This window comes from Phalacrocorax aristotelis, chromosome 3, assembly GCF_949628215.1.
Source record: "Phalacrocorax aristotelis chromosome 3, bGulAri2.1, whole genome shotgun sequence".
In the NCBI taxonomy this organism is placed as follows: domain Eukaryota; kingdom Metazoa; phylum Chordata; class Aves; order Suliformes; family Phalacrocoracidae; genus Phalacrocorax; species Phalacrocorax aristotelis.
This window is the reverse complement of record NC_134278.1, coordinates 35,444,928-35,463,622: the sequence shown is the minus strand read 5'-3', so window position 1 is coordinate 35,463,622 and position 18,695 is coordinate 35,444,928. Positions and strand designations below refer to the sequence as shown.

General features: G+C 41.9%; 1 protein-coding gene across 3 annotated transcripts in view; it reads left to right on the top strand.

Moving 5' to 3' along the window:
- The window catches only part of FILIP1 (filamin A interacting protein 1), a 109,125-nt gene that overhangs the window by 48,495 nt on the left and 41,935 nt on the right, over nt 1–18,695 (top strand). For all 3 annotated transcript variants that reach the window (XM_075087107.1, XM_075087105.1, XM_075087106.1), the window contains 2 exons: nt 13,983–14,156; nt 16,218–16,396. In XM_075087107.1, coding sequence (XP_074943208.1) covers nt 13,983–14,156; nt 16,218–16,396 — 353 coding nt within the window. The remainder of the gene's footprint in view (nt 1–13,982; nt 14,157–16,217; nt 16,397–18,695) is intronic.

Sequence of the window (18,695 nt, the reverse complement as noted above, 5' to 3'; positions counted from 1 at the left end):
CCACAATTCCTGAGAAGTCTTCAGATTTCCAAATGGTCTAATATAACACTGAGTTTGGACTGACTTTTGAAAGGAAACACTGTGTGGCAGATAGTCAGAGGTAAACCTATTTGCCTAAGATCCCCCCTTCAAGGGGGGAGACCAAATTACTCTACTGTCAAAGAAAAACTTTCCTTTAATCTGTATTTATTTAAGACTGCATTTAATCATTCATTTAAGTACTTACACAAGGTGCCAGAGAGATAACTCCCTGGGAAGGATGTCTCCCCTTGCCAGGGGAGCAGCAGTCAATGCACCGCATGGCAAGGGGTTCTCCCCCTATATCTCTGGTCCTGGCCTGAAGCCAACACTTCTCGTCATGTCCAGTTTGATTTGGTCTCTCTGATGAGGTTGCTAGTGAAAACATCATTCCAGGATTAAGACTGAGGTTAGTAGGTTAACTGCATTTGTGCCACTGATTACCAAACTGCAGATTGCACTGGTGGCTTCATCAGCTGCAGGATGGGGCAGGTATGGGGGGCTGGTTCCAGGTGGTTGAAATGGGGCAACTGTGGGGGGAAGAAGCTCTCTCATCCAACAGAGCCAGGAGGAGCTCACCTTCAGGTGGGCTGCAAGACTTTCTTCTTGACCTGGGTGTATCAGGTTGGCAGAGGTAGGTGAGGGCTTTGTGTTTTGTTCTCTCTGGTAGGATCCTTGGGAAGCACTTAGATACCAGTGGCTGTACGTCCTGCAATGAGGAAAACTCTCTCTCTTAACAAACTCAGATAAAAATGTACTGTATTTGGTACCAAACATCAAATGTACCACAGGGGTACAGGTGATATACTACATATTGTGTTCTCGTGCAATATTTTGGGGTTTTGGTATTTTGGTATTTTACCATCTGTCTTTCTATTAGAGAGCTAAGCTTTCTAAATGTAAAGGGGGAAAGGAAAATTGTTTACTGTTTCCATTTTTCTACTTTCTACTTTCTTTCCTTTTTGTATAGCTACATATTTTATTAATACATTCTATTCTATAATGATTCTGTTCTGTTCTCTTTCCCAAGATCTAACTTTTCCTCTTTCTTCAGCTTTCCTTACCTTCTCTTTTATTTCTCTAGTTGTGACCTTTTTCCCTATTCTACCTTTTTGTCAATTCCTCATCCTCATACTGCAGATATATTCACTGACCCATTTTCCTGAGAATCCTGGACATAAAACTCTAGAAGATCTGCTGTAAATCAAGTCCCAGCAGCTAATTCTTTAGGCAAGTGCTTCATTTAACCTTTGTCATGAATTTATCAAGCTGTGTTTTAAGACTAGGTAGGTTGTTTGCCTTGACTACTCCTATTGGAAAATAGTTCCAGAACTGAAAAGCTTTAACATTTAGAAAATTTATTTCTTTTCATTTCTAATGCAATTGTAATTATGCCTAGTGAAACCTTTATGAAAGTGTGTTATACACTGATCATGCTTTGAAGACCCTACCTTTCCCAACTGTTTAATCCCTGATGTGTTCGTGAACAGCAGTCTCACACTCTCTGAGCATTTGTTTTGCTGTGCTAGCCCTGCCACGTCCTTTTAGCTTCCTCTAGCAACATCGTCCACCACCCATTGATCAGCACTTGTTACACCCTGGGTTCATCTTAACATTTGTAGCTGGGACTGCTCACTGGTACCTTGTACATTGCATTTAATACTTCCCTTTCTCTGCTGACATGGCTTTACTTGGCCTTCCCATCACTTGTCGGTCCTCTGCACTGGAGGAAAGAGTACCTAACAGAATGAAGAGAAGGTCATTAGCAATATCTCACAGTTTGAGAAGCTGAATAGGAGCCAGAGTGGAAACAATGGGTAAAGCCGGAGAAAACTGCTTGTAGAGTAGCTTTGCATAAGTGTTTATAACTGTGAAGTCTTGTTAATTGGATTGTAATAGTTTAGGATTTTGTGAGCATGTCATAGAGATGAAATTCAAATTCGTGAGAGAAAGACCTTGGCATGTACAGAGCTAGAGGGAAAAAGAGAAGATAGGGTTAATGTGAGGAGGGAGAGGTGACTTAAGGAGAATGGAATGAGAGGAAAGAGGTTGGGCAACAGAAGAAAAAGAGTGTAAGGAAAGGGGGAATACAACAGTGATAAATGAAGCCAAGCTAGAGACAGGGAAAGGGGACATAGAAAAAGCAAGACAATGAAGACAAAGATGGTATCCACACTGTAGCAAATGAAAGCTTTTAAAAAAAATCTCTAAAAACATCTGGTATAAGAATATCAGTACAATAAGTTAAAAAATTCTCTTCCCTCTGACTAACCCCTGGTTTGTTTGTGTTTTCCTGGTGAAACAGGCTTTTGTAGGGCAAAAAAAATTAAGTTAGGATAGACTTCAGACCACAGATGCTCTCTTCTATTTTCATTGAAGAATTTATAACCAGAGATTAATTTTGTCCAGAATACTGTTTTTTCTGTAGCTTGCAATCATTGCTGTGCAAAGTGCACGAGATACCATGGGAGGTAAGCAGGGCTTGTCTAGCAAGTCCTAGAATCATGCATTTTAAAATAGAACCATGCTGTTTTATAAGAGGGAAAAAAAATGGTAAGACAGTATACTGAAATATAGCTAAATTGTGCTATTCAGGCAATTTCCTGCTCCCTCTGAAATTAAGGGCAGAGGCACTATAAACCATAGCGATGATAGCCATCTCTTTGGTAAAATAGCTTAAGAATTATATGTTTTTCAAAGTAATTATCCTCAATAAAATGTCACTGTCACTAGACAGCTGTAGGCTGAAAACTTCTTCCACAAAGACATTTTAACATTTTTCTCTGTTAATGCCTGAGCTGTACTTGACAGAGCTACCTCTATCATGTTATTTAGGCTTGGAGGGTCAGAAGAGAGAAAAATAATTGGCAGGTGTCTCTGATCCATTCAACATTTTGTCTAGAGTGGAGGGAAGGGTATGAGCAGTATGAAAAAAAACCATATATGAGGGTTTTTTCCAAAAATTCTTCGTCTTCTGTCCAAAAAAGAACAGTAAGGACCGCCCCGATCCACTTTTACATTTTGGTCTTGTTCCCATTGGGATCAGTGTCTTTAACTGATCCTTCTTTGCAATCTTTTAAAAATAATTTTAATCAACTGATGTAATTTTACTCCTCTTTTTTTCATTTACTTAATAGAAATCTTATACTCGGTACAACAGTAATGAGAAAGCTTGTATCTTTTCTCATTTTCTTGAGAGAAGTCTCACTCTGTGGGAGAGGACATGGCAAATAATTTTGTAATAAATGCTAGATGCATGGACTCTCTAGCTTTAAAATATCTGGGATTCTTGGGAGAGCTTGCAATGAGCATATGTCTTATGTGTCATAATGTTGACGAGAATTCTGAGTCATCAGTTGTTAATTTAACATTGCAGTCGTAGCTGAGTCTGTTCTTATTAACTTTGCTGTCCCAGTTGTGTATTTATTAAGTTTGTGTATCCTGTTCTCCAGCCGAGGATCAGATAAGTTCTTGAGAGTAAAATGGATTATTTTCCATCCAAAACGAGCTTTAATAAAAGCAAATATAAGTCTTTCAGCAGGGCACATGCCCACTCACATGTGCCCTTTGGTGAGTGCTGGACATTGGCCACCAAAACCACAGGGTCCTGTCCTCAGTCTCCCTCTCCCACACACCACAGAAGCACTGCCATCAGGCCTTAAAACACCTTTAACACCTTCTGTTAAGGGTGCTTTATGATGCACAGCTGCAGGGCAGAGTTGAAGCCCTGCGGAGAGACCATATCACACTGGATGGGACAGTAATTGGGAAAAAACTTGACAGCAAGCTGAGTGTTGAACCTGTGGGGTGAAATCCGTTGGTCCCGAGAAAGGCACAGTTTGACTGGGACGTTCATGCAGCTTTATCTGTAAGATTTCTGTTCTGAATCACATCTATGTTATGCTATGATAATTTTATAAATTATATATAAATTCTTGGATTTTTAAAGTATGTGCACAAGTATTTTTATCTGTTATAGCATTTACCTGCATGTGATTCATGCAATACATGCAAACTGTACTTGGTGTGGGCATCGGTCTCTCCGCCCAAGTAACAAGTGATAGGACAAGGGGAAATGGCCTCAAGTTGTGCCAGGGGAGGTTTAGATTGGATATTAGGAAAAATGTCTTCACCAAAAGGGTTGTCAGGCATTGGAACAGGCTGCCCAGGGAAGTGGTTGAGTCACCATCCCTGGAGGTATTTAAGAGATGTGTAGATGTGGTGCTTAGGGACATAGTTTAGCAGTGGACCTGGCAGTGCTGGGTTAACATTGGACTTGAGGATCTTAAAGGTCTTTTCCAACCTAAATGATTCTATGATTCTATCCTATGATTCTTTATATAATAATTGTGAGAACATGGCTATCTGAGAAAATGTCTTGTTTCTAGGGTTAAAGGCTCCACCTATTGGTTGACTAAAATGAGAGAAATGTAACATTTTCACATAGAAAACTGCTTGCCCTACTGAACATCCTGTGTTTTGCCACATCTTTACAAAGTTACTGGCTTCAGTGTAGAATTTTGCATGATGTCCAAAATAAAATGAGCTCAGTGACTTATTTCTGAGGGCTGTGCACATGCAGCACACAAAATGATGCACTGCTGAAACACTATGAAGGGAAGTCCTTTCCTAAGAGAGGAGTGGTTTGGATTTTGCAAGTGAAGTCTTTCTTATCCTGGAAATGACTGTTTTTTCTTTGAAAAACAAAAAAAAGCACCAATTCTTCCGTGCCAGCAAAATGAGTGGAACTGACTAACCCAAGTACAGTTGCGTAGTAACTTCCAGGCATTTGTCACCTGCAAGTTTAAACAAGTTAGAAACAGAAGTATTGATGCAGTCAGCATCATAATGAAAACCCATTTCCCCAGTATTGGCTCAGGCAGTCTCAGTAGGCAAAATGGCATTTTGAAGGGCTTCAGAGTTGTTCCCGGGAATTCAATGGGAGAATAGAGAGGGCACAGGATGCCCAAGAGGGGCTTGGGGAGGACGAGGGGAAGGACAGACATTGAGGAGGATCAGGGGGGTTTTGGAGACAGCAGGAGGCTGTGAGGGGATCGTGGGCATGGCCAGGAGCTCTTGCTCCGCACCATTTGTTGCCCGCCCTCCATAAGTTACTTCACTCTAAGAGTTCACACCACTTCCCTGGCTGCTTCTGACAACTCCTCCATTCAGATAATTGGCTATGCTGCTAAGCGCTCACGGTAATGCTGTCCTACTGTTCTTGTCCATTCATCAGTCATCAGTAACTTGGATGCACATCCATGTAGCACAGAACACTGGAAAACAGCTTGTTGAAGCCAACAAAATACTTGGACAAGAGAAAATTGTGTATACAGTTTATTACACTTGTATACACATGTCTGTTGGTATCCCAGTCTGAGTTATGCTCATGAGTTACGCAGAGGAGGCAGAAGGATCTCCTCCAAGCTTCACCATCCTGACAGTTATGGTCCCACTGGCACCAGCTTGTCTCTCGCTCCGTCCCACTCTATGCGTGCTCATTTCTCCCAGAAGGCAGCCTGATCACTGCGGGAAAAAAATACCTAGGCAGGCTTGTTTCTCTTGGAGAGAGGTTACTTATGCCAGCAGCTTCAAGTGCATCCCTGAGGTTCAGGTCAGAGCACCTCATTTCAGATGCTTCAGTCCCTTACACAGTCAATGAAGTACTTTCAAAGAGCGACTTAGGCAACCTGAGTTGCATGTGTAATGAAGACACTTTTTAGTTTCCAATGGATTTCAACAAATTGGGTGATAGTATAGAAGTACATAAACATGGAGGAAATAAAAGAATATAATGAATGGGGGAAAATGAACCAGAGAACAACTATACTGATGTGAGAGTGCCATATTTTCTGTAGTATTCATAGCATTAGTACGTAGATCTTATATGTACTTATAAATTGAATCTCACGGCATTCCTGGAAAGTATTATTCTTTTTATGGAATGGATATTGGAGCATGGTGAGGTTAATTTTATGTGTGAAGCACAAGAAAGAGGTCCATGAACAGAGCGTGGATCTCTTGAGTCTTGGTCCAGACCAGTTAACATAAGATTAAGGGGCAGATGATAACACAAGAAAGAGGAAAATAAATGCTTTTTCTGTTATTACCCTTTCATTAGTCATCTTTTTTTTCTTCTTATAGAGGTGCTAACTCATCACAAAATAAGTTGTGGTTACAAAAGGAACACGGCAACTTACTACATGACTCCAGCAATATAAAAACACCTCAATGTGTGGGAAATGTGCTGCAATTTTAGTGACTTCCTGTACTCCTATAGTAGCTTATGATTGGCCATTTACCTGGGACATGGAAAGCGGCAGATCATTTCCTTGGCATGAATAAACCAGAAAGGGGACTTAGTTATTTGGGTTTTCATGTTTGATTTGAAGTACCTGAACCGGGGAGCTCTCTGCCTTTTCAAGCACTGTGGAGAAAAGACCTAAAGTTGCCTTGTTAACTACCTCATTTGTTGGGATGCACAGTGCATTGCGCAGCCACATACCACACCTGTACTGTGAATACAGTCATTCATGCGTTGTTGTTAATGATTCTTCCTGCTCAGGTGTCCAAAAAGGTGTTTTAACAGATGCTCCTTCCTCTCTCTGCTGTCTAGTTGGCTAAATCTGTGGTCTCTGCTTGCTGGCAGGCTTCAGGTCATGTGCAAAATGTTATTATACGGTTAATGTTGGCCGAGATGTAAACTACGTGACTGGATACAGCAAACCCAAAACAGCGGGTTTAGCCATTGTGATGCATTGATGAAGCATGTAAAGCATACCCCAACATGCAGAATCGTGCACATAACTGACAGTCACCCCTTGCATTGGTCTCTCTGTGCTGACTGGATCATGACACTGTAATTCTATATGCTGCAGTAACTGCCCCGTGGTTCAGCAATATCGAGCAAAGAACTCTTTCAGTGTGAAAAGACAAGACAGGATATCCCAGACCCTAATAATTCTGAAAACATCAAGCAGTGTGGAGTTAATACTTCTCGGGGCCTTGCCATGGGAATTTTCTGGCTGTGACCCAGACTACAGATAATTAATTATGTCAGTGAAAGGCTCTGGTGGCCTGTTTTCTTCAGAAAAAAAAGTGACATCATCCATGGAGCTCTCTGGCAATAAAGCAGAACAAAGCTGTGTGGGCAGGAAATAACAGACAGATGTCCTCTAGTGCTCATTTGATCTGTTTCGAAGCTTGCTGTAAGAAGTAATACATTGCTCCGTGCTGCTTCTTCCCAGCTCTGCAATCTTTAGTGTGGACTTTTTTAAACATAAGAGGCCAAATTAATCTCTGATGTAATTCTTCTGGAGCCACTTCAGAGGGTTTGTGCAATGGATGAACTGGTCTATCATGTGCCTCTCCTTCAGTATTGATTTTAAAAGGACCTTCTGTGTTATCACTGTAAGATAACGCGAAACAAAATTAAATACACTGTATAGCTCCAAAGGCTTCATACAAGGCCAGAATGTTCTGCATGGTGTGGAGGAGACAGAACAATTCTCTTTCATATCCCCAGAGTCATGAGGGATCACTTGCATTTCTTTACATATTTCACTAAACTTTTGTACAAAACCACTGATGGTTACTTTTATCACTGAAGTCATCACTTTACCTCCAAAGTAAATCACATACTTAGACCTGGGTCCAGAAATGTTAAAGGAAATTAGTGCAAGTGAACTCCACCGTTTCAACTATTAGGAAATTAAGCTAAGATGAAAGGCAAGAAAAAAAACTTTGCTGTACATAGTCTTTCTTGCAAGAAAAACTATGTATACATGTCATTAGCCAGCATTTTGCACGGCTGGAATCACTGAGTGATATAAACAAGGCTACTTCAGATGTCTAATAGAGGAGAGAAAAATATTTCTTGAGTTTTTAGTAAAAGGAGCTTCGTACGATGCAATATGCAGTAGAGCAACTAACTTACCAGCTTTGAAGCATGCTTTGTACACTGAGTACATCTGACCTGGGGGACAAATTACTACCCAGACCTTGTAGGAGTATGTAGGGATAGCCTGAGGAATCAGAACTTTAACGAAAGAGTCATTCCAGTAGGCAGGGGTAATTTTTATTCCTTTCTTTATTCATATTCATAGTATCATGATACAAAATGAAGAAAGTGTGCTTTCAATTATTTGAATTTCCTCCTAAGGTAAGAAAAGATGGATTTTTTAAACATGGATAAGTGGATTAGCGTTAAGAAAGTTTTGCAGCTGCAGTTTTTCAAGTACACCTGCCTAAAGATGCTTTCTTCATTAAAGTAAACTAAACTAACACACAGTATTCACCCTCTGAGGTCTCTAATGGGAATTTTCAGAGACAAGACTATTTCTGCCTTGGCAGCGACACAGCTTGTCCTGATAGCACTAAAAGCATTGTGAGAACATCCCCCTGATCTCCTTCAGAAGGATGCCTTGGTTGTGATGTTAGCTCTGGGTGAAACTTTTGCAAAGTCTACTGGAATTTAGGAAATCAGCCACTCGTAAGACCACAACATTACATGGACAACCTGTGACCTTATCTAGTTTCTAATGCAGTACAGAGCAGCTGTTGCACTATAAATATCCTGAACTGTGTGAAATGCAAGTGACAACACCACAAGTAGAAATAAAGGTTCCTGTTTGTGGTTTGATAGTTATTTCTTGCCATTAATCACTGGCAAGAAAAAATATAACTCCATAAACATAAAACCTCTATTACTTGGTGCTTTCACTTGTGCAGGCATAACAAAGTGCCATGATACCTAGAAAAGAAATAGTCAAAAGCTGGAAATATCAGATCTTCCAAATATTACATAAGTCTATTCTCTGTAAATAGTACTCCCTCTCCCGAATTTTCAAAACGTCTTTCAATTAATTGAGCAGATTGTCATCATGTTATTGAAATATTTAGATTGCTCTGAAGTAATTAGATGCCTTTTAGATGGCTCCAAGCATGGAGCTATGAAGGAAATAGTTACTGGTAACTGATTTTGAGAGAGGCACACTATGACTTTGCAGGAAGGCTACTTACACACAAAATTCAGAAGAAGAGTTTAGGAGATGTACTGGCAAAGGATCTTGATTTGGATTTTACTCTCAGCTGACAGTGATTACTTTGACTCCATTCAGCCCATCTTGAATACAACTGGAATTTTTTTCCGATTTACTAGATGCCTTACATGAAGGGAGTTTGATCAGCTCAGTCCCATTTCCCAGGTGACAAATGGGCTGTGGCAAAAATTCCCCGTTTAGTGGGTGCTGAGTTTTGTTAACAGTCTCACGGAAGAGGCCAAAGACTGTGGGAATGGGGAGAGAGGGCTGTGGTAAATTGGCGGGGCAGGGCACAAGGAGGAAGCACGTCCGAACGCTGGGCTTGTGTAACAGTCTTTCCGTTGACCAAGAATTTGGTTGCTAGGCTGCCGGTCCCCTTTTACAAGCAGCAGAGTCATGCTATTGTTTTCTAAATGGTTTCAATTTTATGCAAGGACCTCTTTACATCCTTTCTATATCACTTAAATATTTTACTAGGCACGTAGTAAAGCGAGGTTTGGAACTCAGACCCCTGCTCTGCTGAAGCCAGTGGGTAAAAGAAAGCCCTTCTCTTTTATTCTGACAAAAAATTAGTATTTCAGGGTAACCCTGTAAAGAGTGGTCTCACATCAGCCTTCCAGCTGGGCAGCAAGCATGCACTCCTGAGGGGGGGGGAGCATTGTCTTTGGCAATTCATATTTCCCAGGTAGAAACGCAGACCCCACATCTTAAGTAAGTGCACTAATCACTGCATAGTAGAGAGGAGGGAAAGGAGAGCAGGCGAAGCTGTGTGGGACAGCAGTCCTCCATGGCACTTCAGCCCCTCCATGGATGTACTCGAGATCTCAGGTGAGCAGCCTTTAGATTTTGGCAGCTCCAGTAAGCATAAAATGAGGCTTAGATACAGTTCAACTTTGCAGTTCCTCTTTCAGCAGGGACAGCCAAAGGAGTTGACTGATTACTGTGTCCAGTTCTGGTCCCCACAATTCAACAAAGATGCAGACAGACTGGGGAAGGTCCAAAGGAGGGCCATGAAGATGATCAAAGGGCTGGAGAACCTGCTCTGTGAGGAAAGACTGAAGGAGTTAGGTCTTTTCTCCCTCAAGAAGAGAAGGCTTGGGGGAACTCATCACAGCACCTTATTAACAGAAAAGTCTGTTTATTTTTGAGAACCCACAATCTGAACAGTGTAGACAGAAAGTTAGCTTGGAGTTTTCTGTACGACACTTTAAGTAATGAAAAAAACAATGAAAGTAAAGGTATATGTTTTCTAAATTCTATATATTGACTTTAAAGAGCTTCTCGGACTAACTGCAGTCTTCTGGACTTATGCAAATAGGCTTCATTGTGTTACAAGCTGTTGCAATATGTGGTCTCATACCTGAATACTCTCTCTCATCAAAGTACCACTTTAAGCCTCTTGTACCTCTATCCATGTACATGTGTTGAAGTAGACCAAGCGTTCCTCTACAGGATTATTCTGACTTGTTTTCTGAAAATGGTCTGTATCCTGTGGTTTAATATAACGATAGTTGGTCACTATACATTGAAAGAAAACATCTCCATGTGAGATCTCTTCTAGTTGTTTCAGTGGAAAGTAAGTCATTTGGAGGAAACAAGAAATCACAAGTTACACAGGCCTGCTGTTGCAGCTTCTTCCCTCTACATTTATCCTAAGGAGTTTCAGAGAGACTAACTGGAGTTTGCAAATCCTGAGGCTGATGGGAGGTTAGGATGTCTCCCGGGCCCCTCTCTGACCTAAGCTATCTGCACTTCAGAATCTTCCTATACTGGGGCTTGTTGCTGACCAAATAAAAGCAAATTTCTCTCCAGTTTATTATTAGCACAAGGCCCCTTTTTTGCTCCAATGCTTCCTAGCAACCTGAGTGTCTGTTTGTTAGTTTGCTTTTCACAAACTGTTATCATAAGTCCATGGAAACAGAGTACTTGGTGAATTAGCCGATGCCCTTGAAAAGATAATGATAGGAGCAATGGCCAAGCCCAGAAAAGACAGAAGGCACTTTGCCACGCTAACGCAATCCAGATCCCGAGTGCCTGCAGAGCGTAGGGTGCCCAAGAAGGGGTATGTGAGCGGGGAGCTGCCTGTGCCCTGGGGATGGTGCCACCCAGCCTGCCCCTGGCTGGGTACCCTCCCTGTGGGATGCAGCGAGGGTTTTTCAGGGCTAACAGCCCTGCCCTGTCCCCTGGAGCTGTGTGTCACTGCTTCCTTTTAAGGATGAAGCAATGAATAGGGAGTTCCTTCAAAGCTCTGAACTGAGCTTGGGCACCTACTTTCCTGCTTGGGGTGCCTGTTCAGCACCTCTCACTCCCCCGGCTCAGCTCCCTATGACTCTCAGGGGACCCAAACCCACAGCTTCCAGAAACCTTTCTTAGCTGGCAAGGTGTAAGCTATTTCAGGACTCTCCTGCTAAAGTTTCTCCATGTTAATATTCAATGATTAAAGACTAATGAGGCTGGAAGGAAAGCATGCATTGCAGTGCACAGCTGAACAGGGGCTGGGACACTTGCTGGGAAGAGCAGTGTTTGGTCCCTCCATCGTCTATTACTGTATTAAATAACCATTGCAGGGACTGGAGTTCAGGTCTTTGCTCTCCCAAGTCATAGTGTTAAATCATGAAGTCCAGGTTGTCTCTGTTTGCTCTGCCTGGCCCTGTCAATGTTTAATTATGCCATCCAGGGTCCGACAGCTTCAGGAGAGAATGAACTCATCCTCCTCCCCTCCCGAATAGCCTAGGGTCCAAGGTGTGCCTGTCCCTGAGGAATAGGGTGTGTGGGGCCTGAGGCTTTCTGTGCTCAGGACCAAAGTGAATTGAGGTTTCAGCATGCATGTGCTTGTGGCCCTTGGTGCATAGGGTAGAAGGGGGCTCCCCCCTCATCCTGCTGTTTTCGGTGCTCCCTTTGCACAGCGCTCTCCCTCTCCGTGAGCACACCTGTGGCATGGGGCCCCTGCTGCAAGGCACCAGCAGGACACCAAATTTGTTCACTGGGGCAGGACACAAATATGGCCCCAAAACTCCCTCTTCCTAAAAGGGCCAAAGACAACACGTCATAAAATCTGGATATTTATAAATTCCCCCAAACTCCCCTGATATCCTATTAGGCTTTTTAAGGTCTTTTTCTTCAATATAGAAACATTAGCCTCATAGTAACGAAGACACTAAGATAACTGTTATTTTTACAGGGATATAAAAAATGATATATTCTCAAACCGGTCTAAAACTTTCCTAAAATAACATTTTTCCTGTACGGAGAGTGTCATATTCCCAGGACATGATATAGTGAGGTGTACATGCTCTTTTGGCACTCTTTGGGACTAGCCCACATAATTCATTTGTAGTTTTGACATCCATGAATGATACACCTTTCCCACACTCATGCTGAAACGACATTAATACCATTCTGGTCTGTATTTTGTATCTTGCAGACATGCGCAAAGCTTTTACTTAAGGTTATAAAATGTTGTACAGAGTAAGCCCCTACAGCTAGAAGTTTATAACCAGGCTAGTTCTCCGCTGGGTGGCATGATCTTTGCCTCAAGTTCATGTTTTGTTTTATTTTCATGTTACTCTATTTTACTAAAAAAAGTTTAAAGGGTCTTTGCCATTTCCTGAAATTATTTCCTTGTTCATTTCAAAAGCACATGGTTTTGTAGAGTTGTGATGCCTCTGTGGTAGGGGGTAAAGATTTAATATTTGCTGCAGGGATAATATGGACTGCCATTATGAACACTGTGGAAAAGCATGAAGCATCGGTCAGCTCATAAATCCTAAACAGTCATCGCTTACATAGGGGCAGGATTTGTAAGGGATTTTTCTTAAAATACCTGAACCTTTCCTTAGCCCTTAATTTGCTTCCCAAGCTAACACGGGTTGAGAGTCGGAAGGGCAGGTGAGAGAAAAATTGGTGCCCATACTCTTCTGCCCCCATCCCTTTGGCTTTGTGGGCAAAATGGTCTCAGGGAAATCCGGGAGCTCCCTTGTGCCTAATGAAAATTTGTACCTTTTACAGCCTCACCCTGGATCATGGCCTTATAAACCTGCCTTGAAGGACAAGCAAGTGCCCTGCCCCCATTCTACAGATGGCTTAACAGATGTTGGCAAGTGTCATTAGAAACAGAACTCAGGATTAAGAATTTGTCTGCAGCATAGCCCTAAAATGGCCCTTATTCATAGCCAGGTGGCCTTGCAGAGCAGTGTCATCATGCCCAGATGCCTGCTTGTGCTGCCTGAAACTGGGGGCTCCCACCCAGGGAAGGGAAGGGAAGCTGGGACCCGTGCTCCCCTCAGCCACAAGAGCACCGCTGCTCCCAGGTACGCCCTCCACTCCAGTATCAGCAGCCCTCCTCTCCTGCCAGCAGGGTTTGCTCAGCCTCTTTGGGTCTGCCACCAGTTATGCCAGTTAGCCCGGGTCTACAAAGTTTCTAGGGTTTTGTTTAAATAAAAAAAAGTTAGAACACTTTATTTTAAAAGTTACTTGAAGACAATATTTAGTCACAGAGTCAGGTAGGGAATGATTAGGAAATATTTGATTTCAGACTTCTGAGAAATATTAATTCAGCCCACTTGTGCGGCTTGTTCTACTCATCTCCTTACCCCAATCAGGAAGCAGCATAGGCAATGCATAAGATGAAGTAGATGAAAAGTAATGATATTCCCTGGCTATAGTTGCAACACAGATGAAAATTTATAGCATTCAAGTGTAATGGCAGGTAGGAATAGAATAATTAATGCCTACAAGGAAAAATTTCAGATTGCACAGATCATGTTTACTCTGATATCTCCCAAAGTTTTTATATTTGCATTGGCAGCCTGGAATTCTTCTAATTTATTTTATTTTTGTGTATGGATTCTGTACATATGAAATGCCCCTATTTTCCCTGTTGGTTAACAAGTTGGCTTATGGTAGTGATTTGTGATGTTACAGGCAAGGGAGGATGTGATCCACATGCTGAAGACAGAGAAAACCAAGCCTGAAGTTTTAGAAGCTCATTATGGGTCTGCAGCTCCAGAGAACGTGCTCCGAGTGCTACACAGGGATGCCATCCTTGCCCAAGAAAAGTCTATAGGGGAAGACGTCTATGAGAAGCCAATTTCAGAGGTAATAACTTCTTGATTTACATCATTATGTCTGTGCAGGGAGAATCCTAGCCAGAAGTGAGACTCCACATATTTTGGATGTGTGCAAAGCATGCAAGAGGATAACAGCATTTGTAGAAATTAAAAAAAAAGCAAAGAAATGTTGAATATTCTTGTTCACTCAGCTGCCAAATAAATTGTAAGAAAAGTCATTGGGCTTGAACACAAAAAATAAAGAGCTTGTATGCTCCTTAGGGCTGGTGGCATTCAGTGAGAACAAAATCTGTGGGTGTTACATTTCTGGTTTTTAAATTCCTTTCAATTTAGGCTCCAACCTCTACTGCTCACAGCACCGGTAAGCACTCTTCAATTTTCTTGGCATACTTAGACCACTATCATGTGGGTAGTTAGGAAAAGAAGACCTTCAGAGATTGACTTTGACCATATTTACGGGAACATAAATCTGTAATCATTTTATGTCAGTTAAGCTCTAGGACTACAGAGTCAGTTCAGCCCCTAAAGGTGACCTGTAGGACTTGATCCCTTGCTCTAAAATCTAAGCAATAAATGAAAGTAGAATAGACCTGGGAATGTCTGAGGCCAGCATGAATGCCAAAATAAGCAGCCACTGCTCATGTTTATAGTTTTATAACAGTCCAGGGCATGGAGAAAGAGCATGCAACAACATACGATATAATACACTGTAGTGTCTGTCCAAATTTTCATAGTTCCTCCTTTTAGACCATTTAATTTTTTCATCAGGAATTGTGTCTACCACTGTATATCTTTATACTGTGTATTCTCACTGAAGCGTCTTCTGGAATTTTTGGGATGATAGTAAATAAGCAAAGCAAACATTAGCATGGGGGAGCATGCATGAAATATTGCTGAACAAGATTAAAAGAGCTTAGGATGTCTTTCGTCTAAAGAAGCTAAAAAATTGACAGGGACCTCGGTGTAAAACTTTTGTCATGTGTAGGTCCACAGGGGTTTTGTTGGAGCTAACATAGGATGGCGACAAAATTTCGTAAGTGCAAAAGATCTGCTCTTAAAGGTTGAACTCAACCTGGCTCCTTTATACAATGCAACGAGTGTTTTACTTTGACTGCCATGGTCAGCTCCTGGAGAGTGATTTGCCGTGGTCCTCCTGCCCTCTTATTTCTCTCAGTTTGCTGAAGCACCCGCTGCAGCTGGGGCTGAGGAAGATGAGATTCCCACAGGGTAAGGGCTGGCAGTGGGCAGAGCAGGCTCTGCCAGCTGCCGTGCCGGGGGCAGGCAAGCAGGGGAGTGCCAGGGTTGCAGGCTGCCTCAGCAGGGAGGAGGATGGAGTATGACATCTGCTCCCAAAGAAACAGTGAGAGGAGCAGCATGAGTAGCTGCGGTGGCTTTGGAGTGCTCTGGCAACTTTTTAAACACACCTCCCTGGCCTTAGTGTTTGTTTGAATAATAACTGGGATAGTGAATTAATAAAAATCCCCCAGAAGACAAAAAGGCAATGTGTTACTAATAAGGAAAAAGAAACTCCTATTGAAAAACAGGCCGAGGGGAAAACCCCAAGGCTTATAATGAATTGTATTTGGTAACGTAAAACTCAGCAGTCCTACAAGTGCATTGAAGGGGCACAACTCAAACTTCAGCCTTGAGCTTACACCTCACACTCCACATGTAGGTGTCTAGTCCCCATATAGGTGTGTGAACTGAGGCTCCCAGGGTCTGAGGGCGTGTGTCCTGCCCTGGCATTTGCTACAGCTTTTCCCGTGTGAAACGAGGAAAGTGTGCACAGCACCTCGCCACAGGGGAAATTCCGCACTGCAACAATATTATTTGGTACCCTAACACTAAGTGAAGTTCTGTCCTTTGTGTATCTGACAACCGTGCAATTGTTTATTGCAAACACGCCATCCAAAGAAATCATTACCTTTACAGGACAGTTACTCTTATTTCTAGTCACTGCTTTATGTAAAGCCCAAGACATAAAATTATGGGACTTGCTTTTACCAAACACAACACTGTTGGTTAATAAATCAGATGAAGTAAGCAATGAGACCTTTAAAACAGTCTATTCTCCTTTCCTACAATCCAGCTGGACAGACTTGAAGAAAAGCAGAAAGAGACATATCGACGCATGCTGGAACAGCTCCTCTTGGCAGAAAAGTGCCATCGTCGCACAGTTTATGAGCTAGAAAATGAGAAACATAAACATACAGATTACATGAACAAGAGCGATGACTTTACCAACCTCTTGGAACAGGAGCGGGAGAGGTGAGTACCTGAGACGGTGCAAAGAGTATCCCCAGTGTCCCAGTGCTTGTTGGTTCAGCAGTGACACGGTCTGGTATTCTCTCTGTTTAAATGACACTAAACTCATGTGTAAACCATTTGTAAATGACAGTCCACCCGTGTTGTTAGTAAGTACCTTACTGTGCAAGTCTAGAGCTGGAGGAATACCATTGAATGTTCCTGGAGCATGCACTTGAATTAAGAGATGAATTTGTTTTGAATTACTCATGCCCGTTTTGGGTTCACCTCCTGGTAGCTTTCGATCAGATTTTATTTATGTTGGCTAAGTTTGGGGCTGGCTTGCTTAGCTAAGTGCTGCATTTTGTGATGGACGGGGCACTTTCTGTCACAGCAGGAGGACAGGGTAAGGAAAACCACAACACCCATGAGGATACTGGCGCACAAGTGGTGGGGACTTTGCCATGCCCTTTGCAAAGGCTTGCAAAGTCATTAACCATTTGCAATATTTTTCACATTTTTGAAGACGCATGCCTCAGGCAAGATCTGTGTTCTCCTGGAAGAAAATATTTTTGTGTTTTATAAAACATGCCCAGCCTGCAACGGACTGTCTTCAGTGTTTATCTCACAGGCTTATATACTCCAGGTTTTTTTTCTTCAGGTGTTTGTCCAACTTGTGGGAGTAATATGTTCGTTGAGTCTCTAAGAAAAGAAAGAGCACTTACCTTAGATGAAGAATGAGCACTTGGTAACAGCCTGTTTTTCAATAAGAAATTTTCATGTTCATACCAAACTGCTTGAAATCAATCCACAACATGGTGGTTTGTTGTTTGGTTTTTTTTTTTTTAAAAAAGGCAAGTTCAAAGAAGGAATGCTTTTGAGGAAACCACAGTCTGGTGGCAGACATTTGCAAAGAGCCAGGAGCTAAATTGTTTAGTGCATTTCCTGAGCTCGGTTGAGTGCCAGCTTTGAGTAGGTGGCACATGAGCTACAGTGACCATATTTCCTGGTTTAATTGCTGCTGTTTTTCTCTTTCTCTATTTTCCTGGGTTGATTGGCAAACTTTAAAGGACAAAAATGCTTCTGCATCTTAGCAATTTGATTCTCTTTGCAGAAAAGAAAAGATTTGTTGTATTTCCAAGTGCGGAACAATTTCACATCTGATTCTCATAGATGCCATTTTTTCTCTCTGCTGAGTATCCGTGTATGTGTGGACATGCAGGCAACTAAAATGCTACAAAAGTAAAAGTGGTATTAAAATACCATTTACATTTGTCTTTATGTTTTATATTCACTTTAATTTAACAGTGTTGCCTTCTTATTATTCCAGCTCAACTCGTGAAGGCCACTTAAATAGTTTAAGATTACGACCTGTTTTGAACTGACTTCCTTCAATGAATTGACTAAAAATCTTTCTGTCTCACATTACTACTGCTGAGTTATCAAGTCCCATCTCTGTGGGCATTTTCTCATGCTCTTCCTGCTCTTTTGTGTGTTTTAAACTTCTGTTTTTCTACATTGTACAACTTTTGGAAAAACAGCAATAAAAAAAGGATAATTTGAGTTTGAAAACAGATCTTTAAAAGCAACTAAATGCTCTGGCTTTAGTCATCAGTGCCTCTGTACTGGTGGCTGTGGGGGAAAAACTGCAGTGCTGAAGCCCTTTTGGTTTATGTTGAGTGACACGAGAAACCTGATGTTTGCTATTTAATCCTCTTTGTTTGTCTAAGGCACTAATGAGAAAATTCGTGTCAAGTTTAGTAGCGACCAAGAAGATAAAACATGGCACGTAGCTAAACATAGAAAACCAAGCCTGCACGTCCCTACCTCTTCAGGGTCCTCTTCCCAGATCACTTGCAGAGCAGATTAGCAAAATCAGGATGGGCTGGAAAACACTCATTAGTGTGTCGTCTTAAATGACCTCAACTCATCTTTGTTTTCTGAGTGCACATGAAACTGAGGATGCACCCTCATCTTTGTGGGTATTAAAAACTGGGAGAAGTATCATTTGAGGGCTATGTTCACAGAGAAAGAGAGCGTGATGGGATGGCTTCTCAGGAAAGCCCCACAGTCGCAATCAGCAATAGATTCCTGTGAAAAGAAAGAGTTTGCAGTAGAAAGATTAGGTTGCAACAGGTTAAAACATATAAAAAACTCCCACACTCACTTAATGTCCATATTGGGACAGAGAACTGACCTGCCCAAAGGCATTTCTCAGGGTTCCGCTTAGGCACTCTTGTTTTATAAGTACCACTATATATATAATTTGTTTTACTGTGGTGCTTTGAGGCCTGAGGGTTATTTTATTAAGAGCTGAACAGAC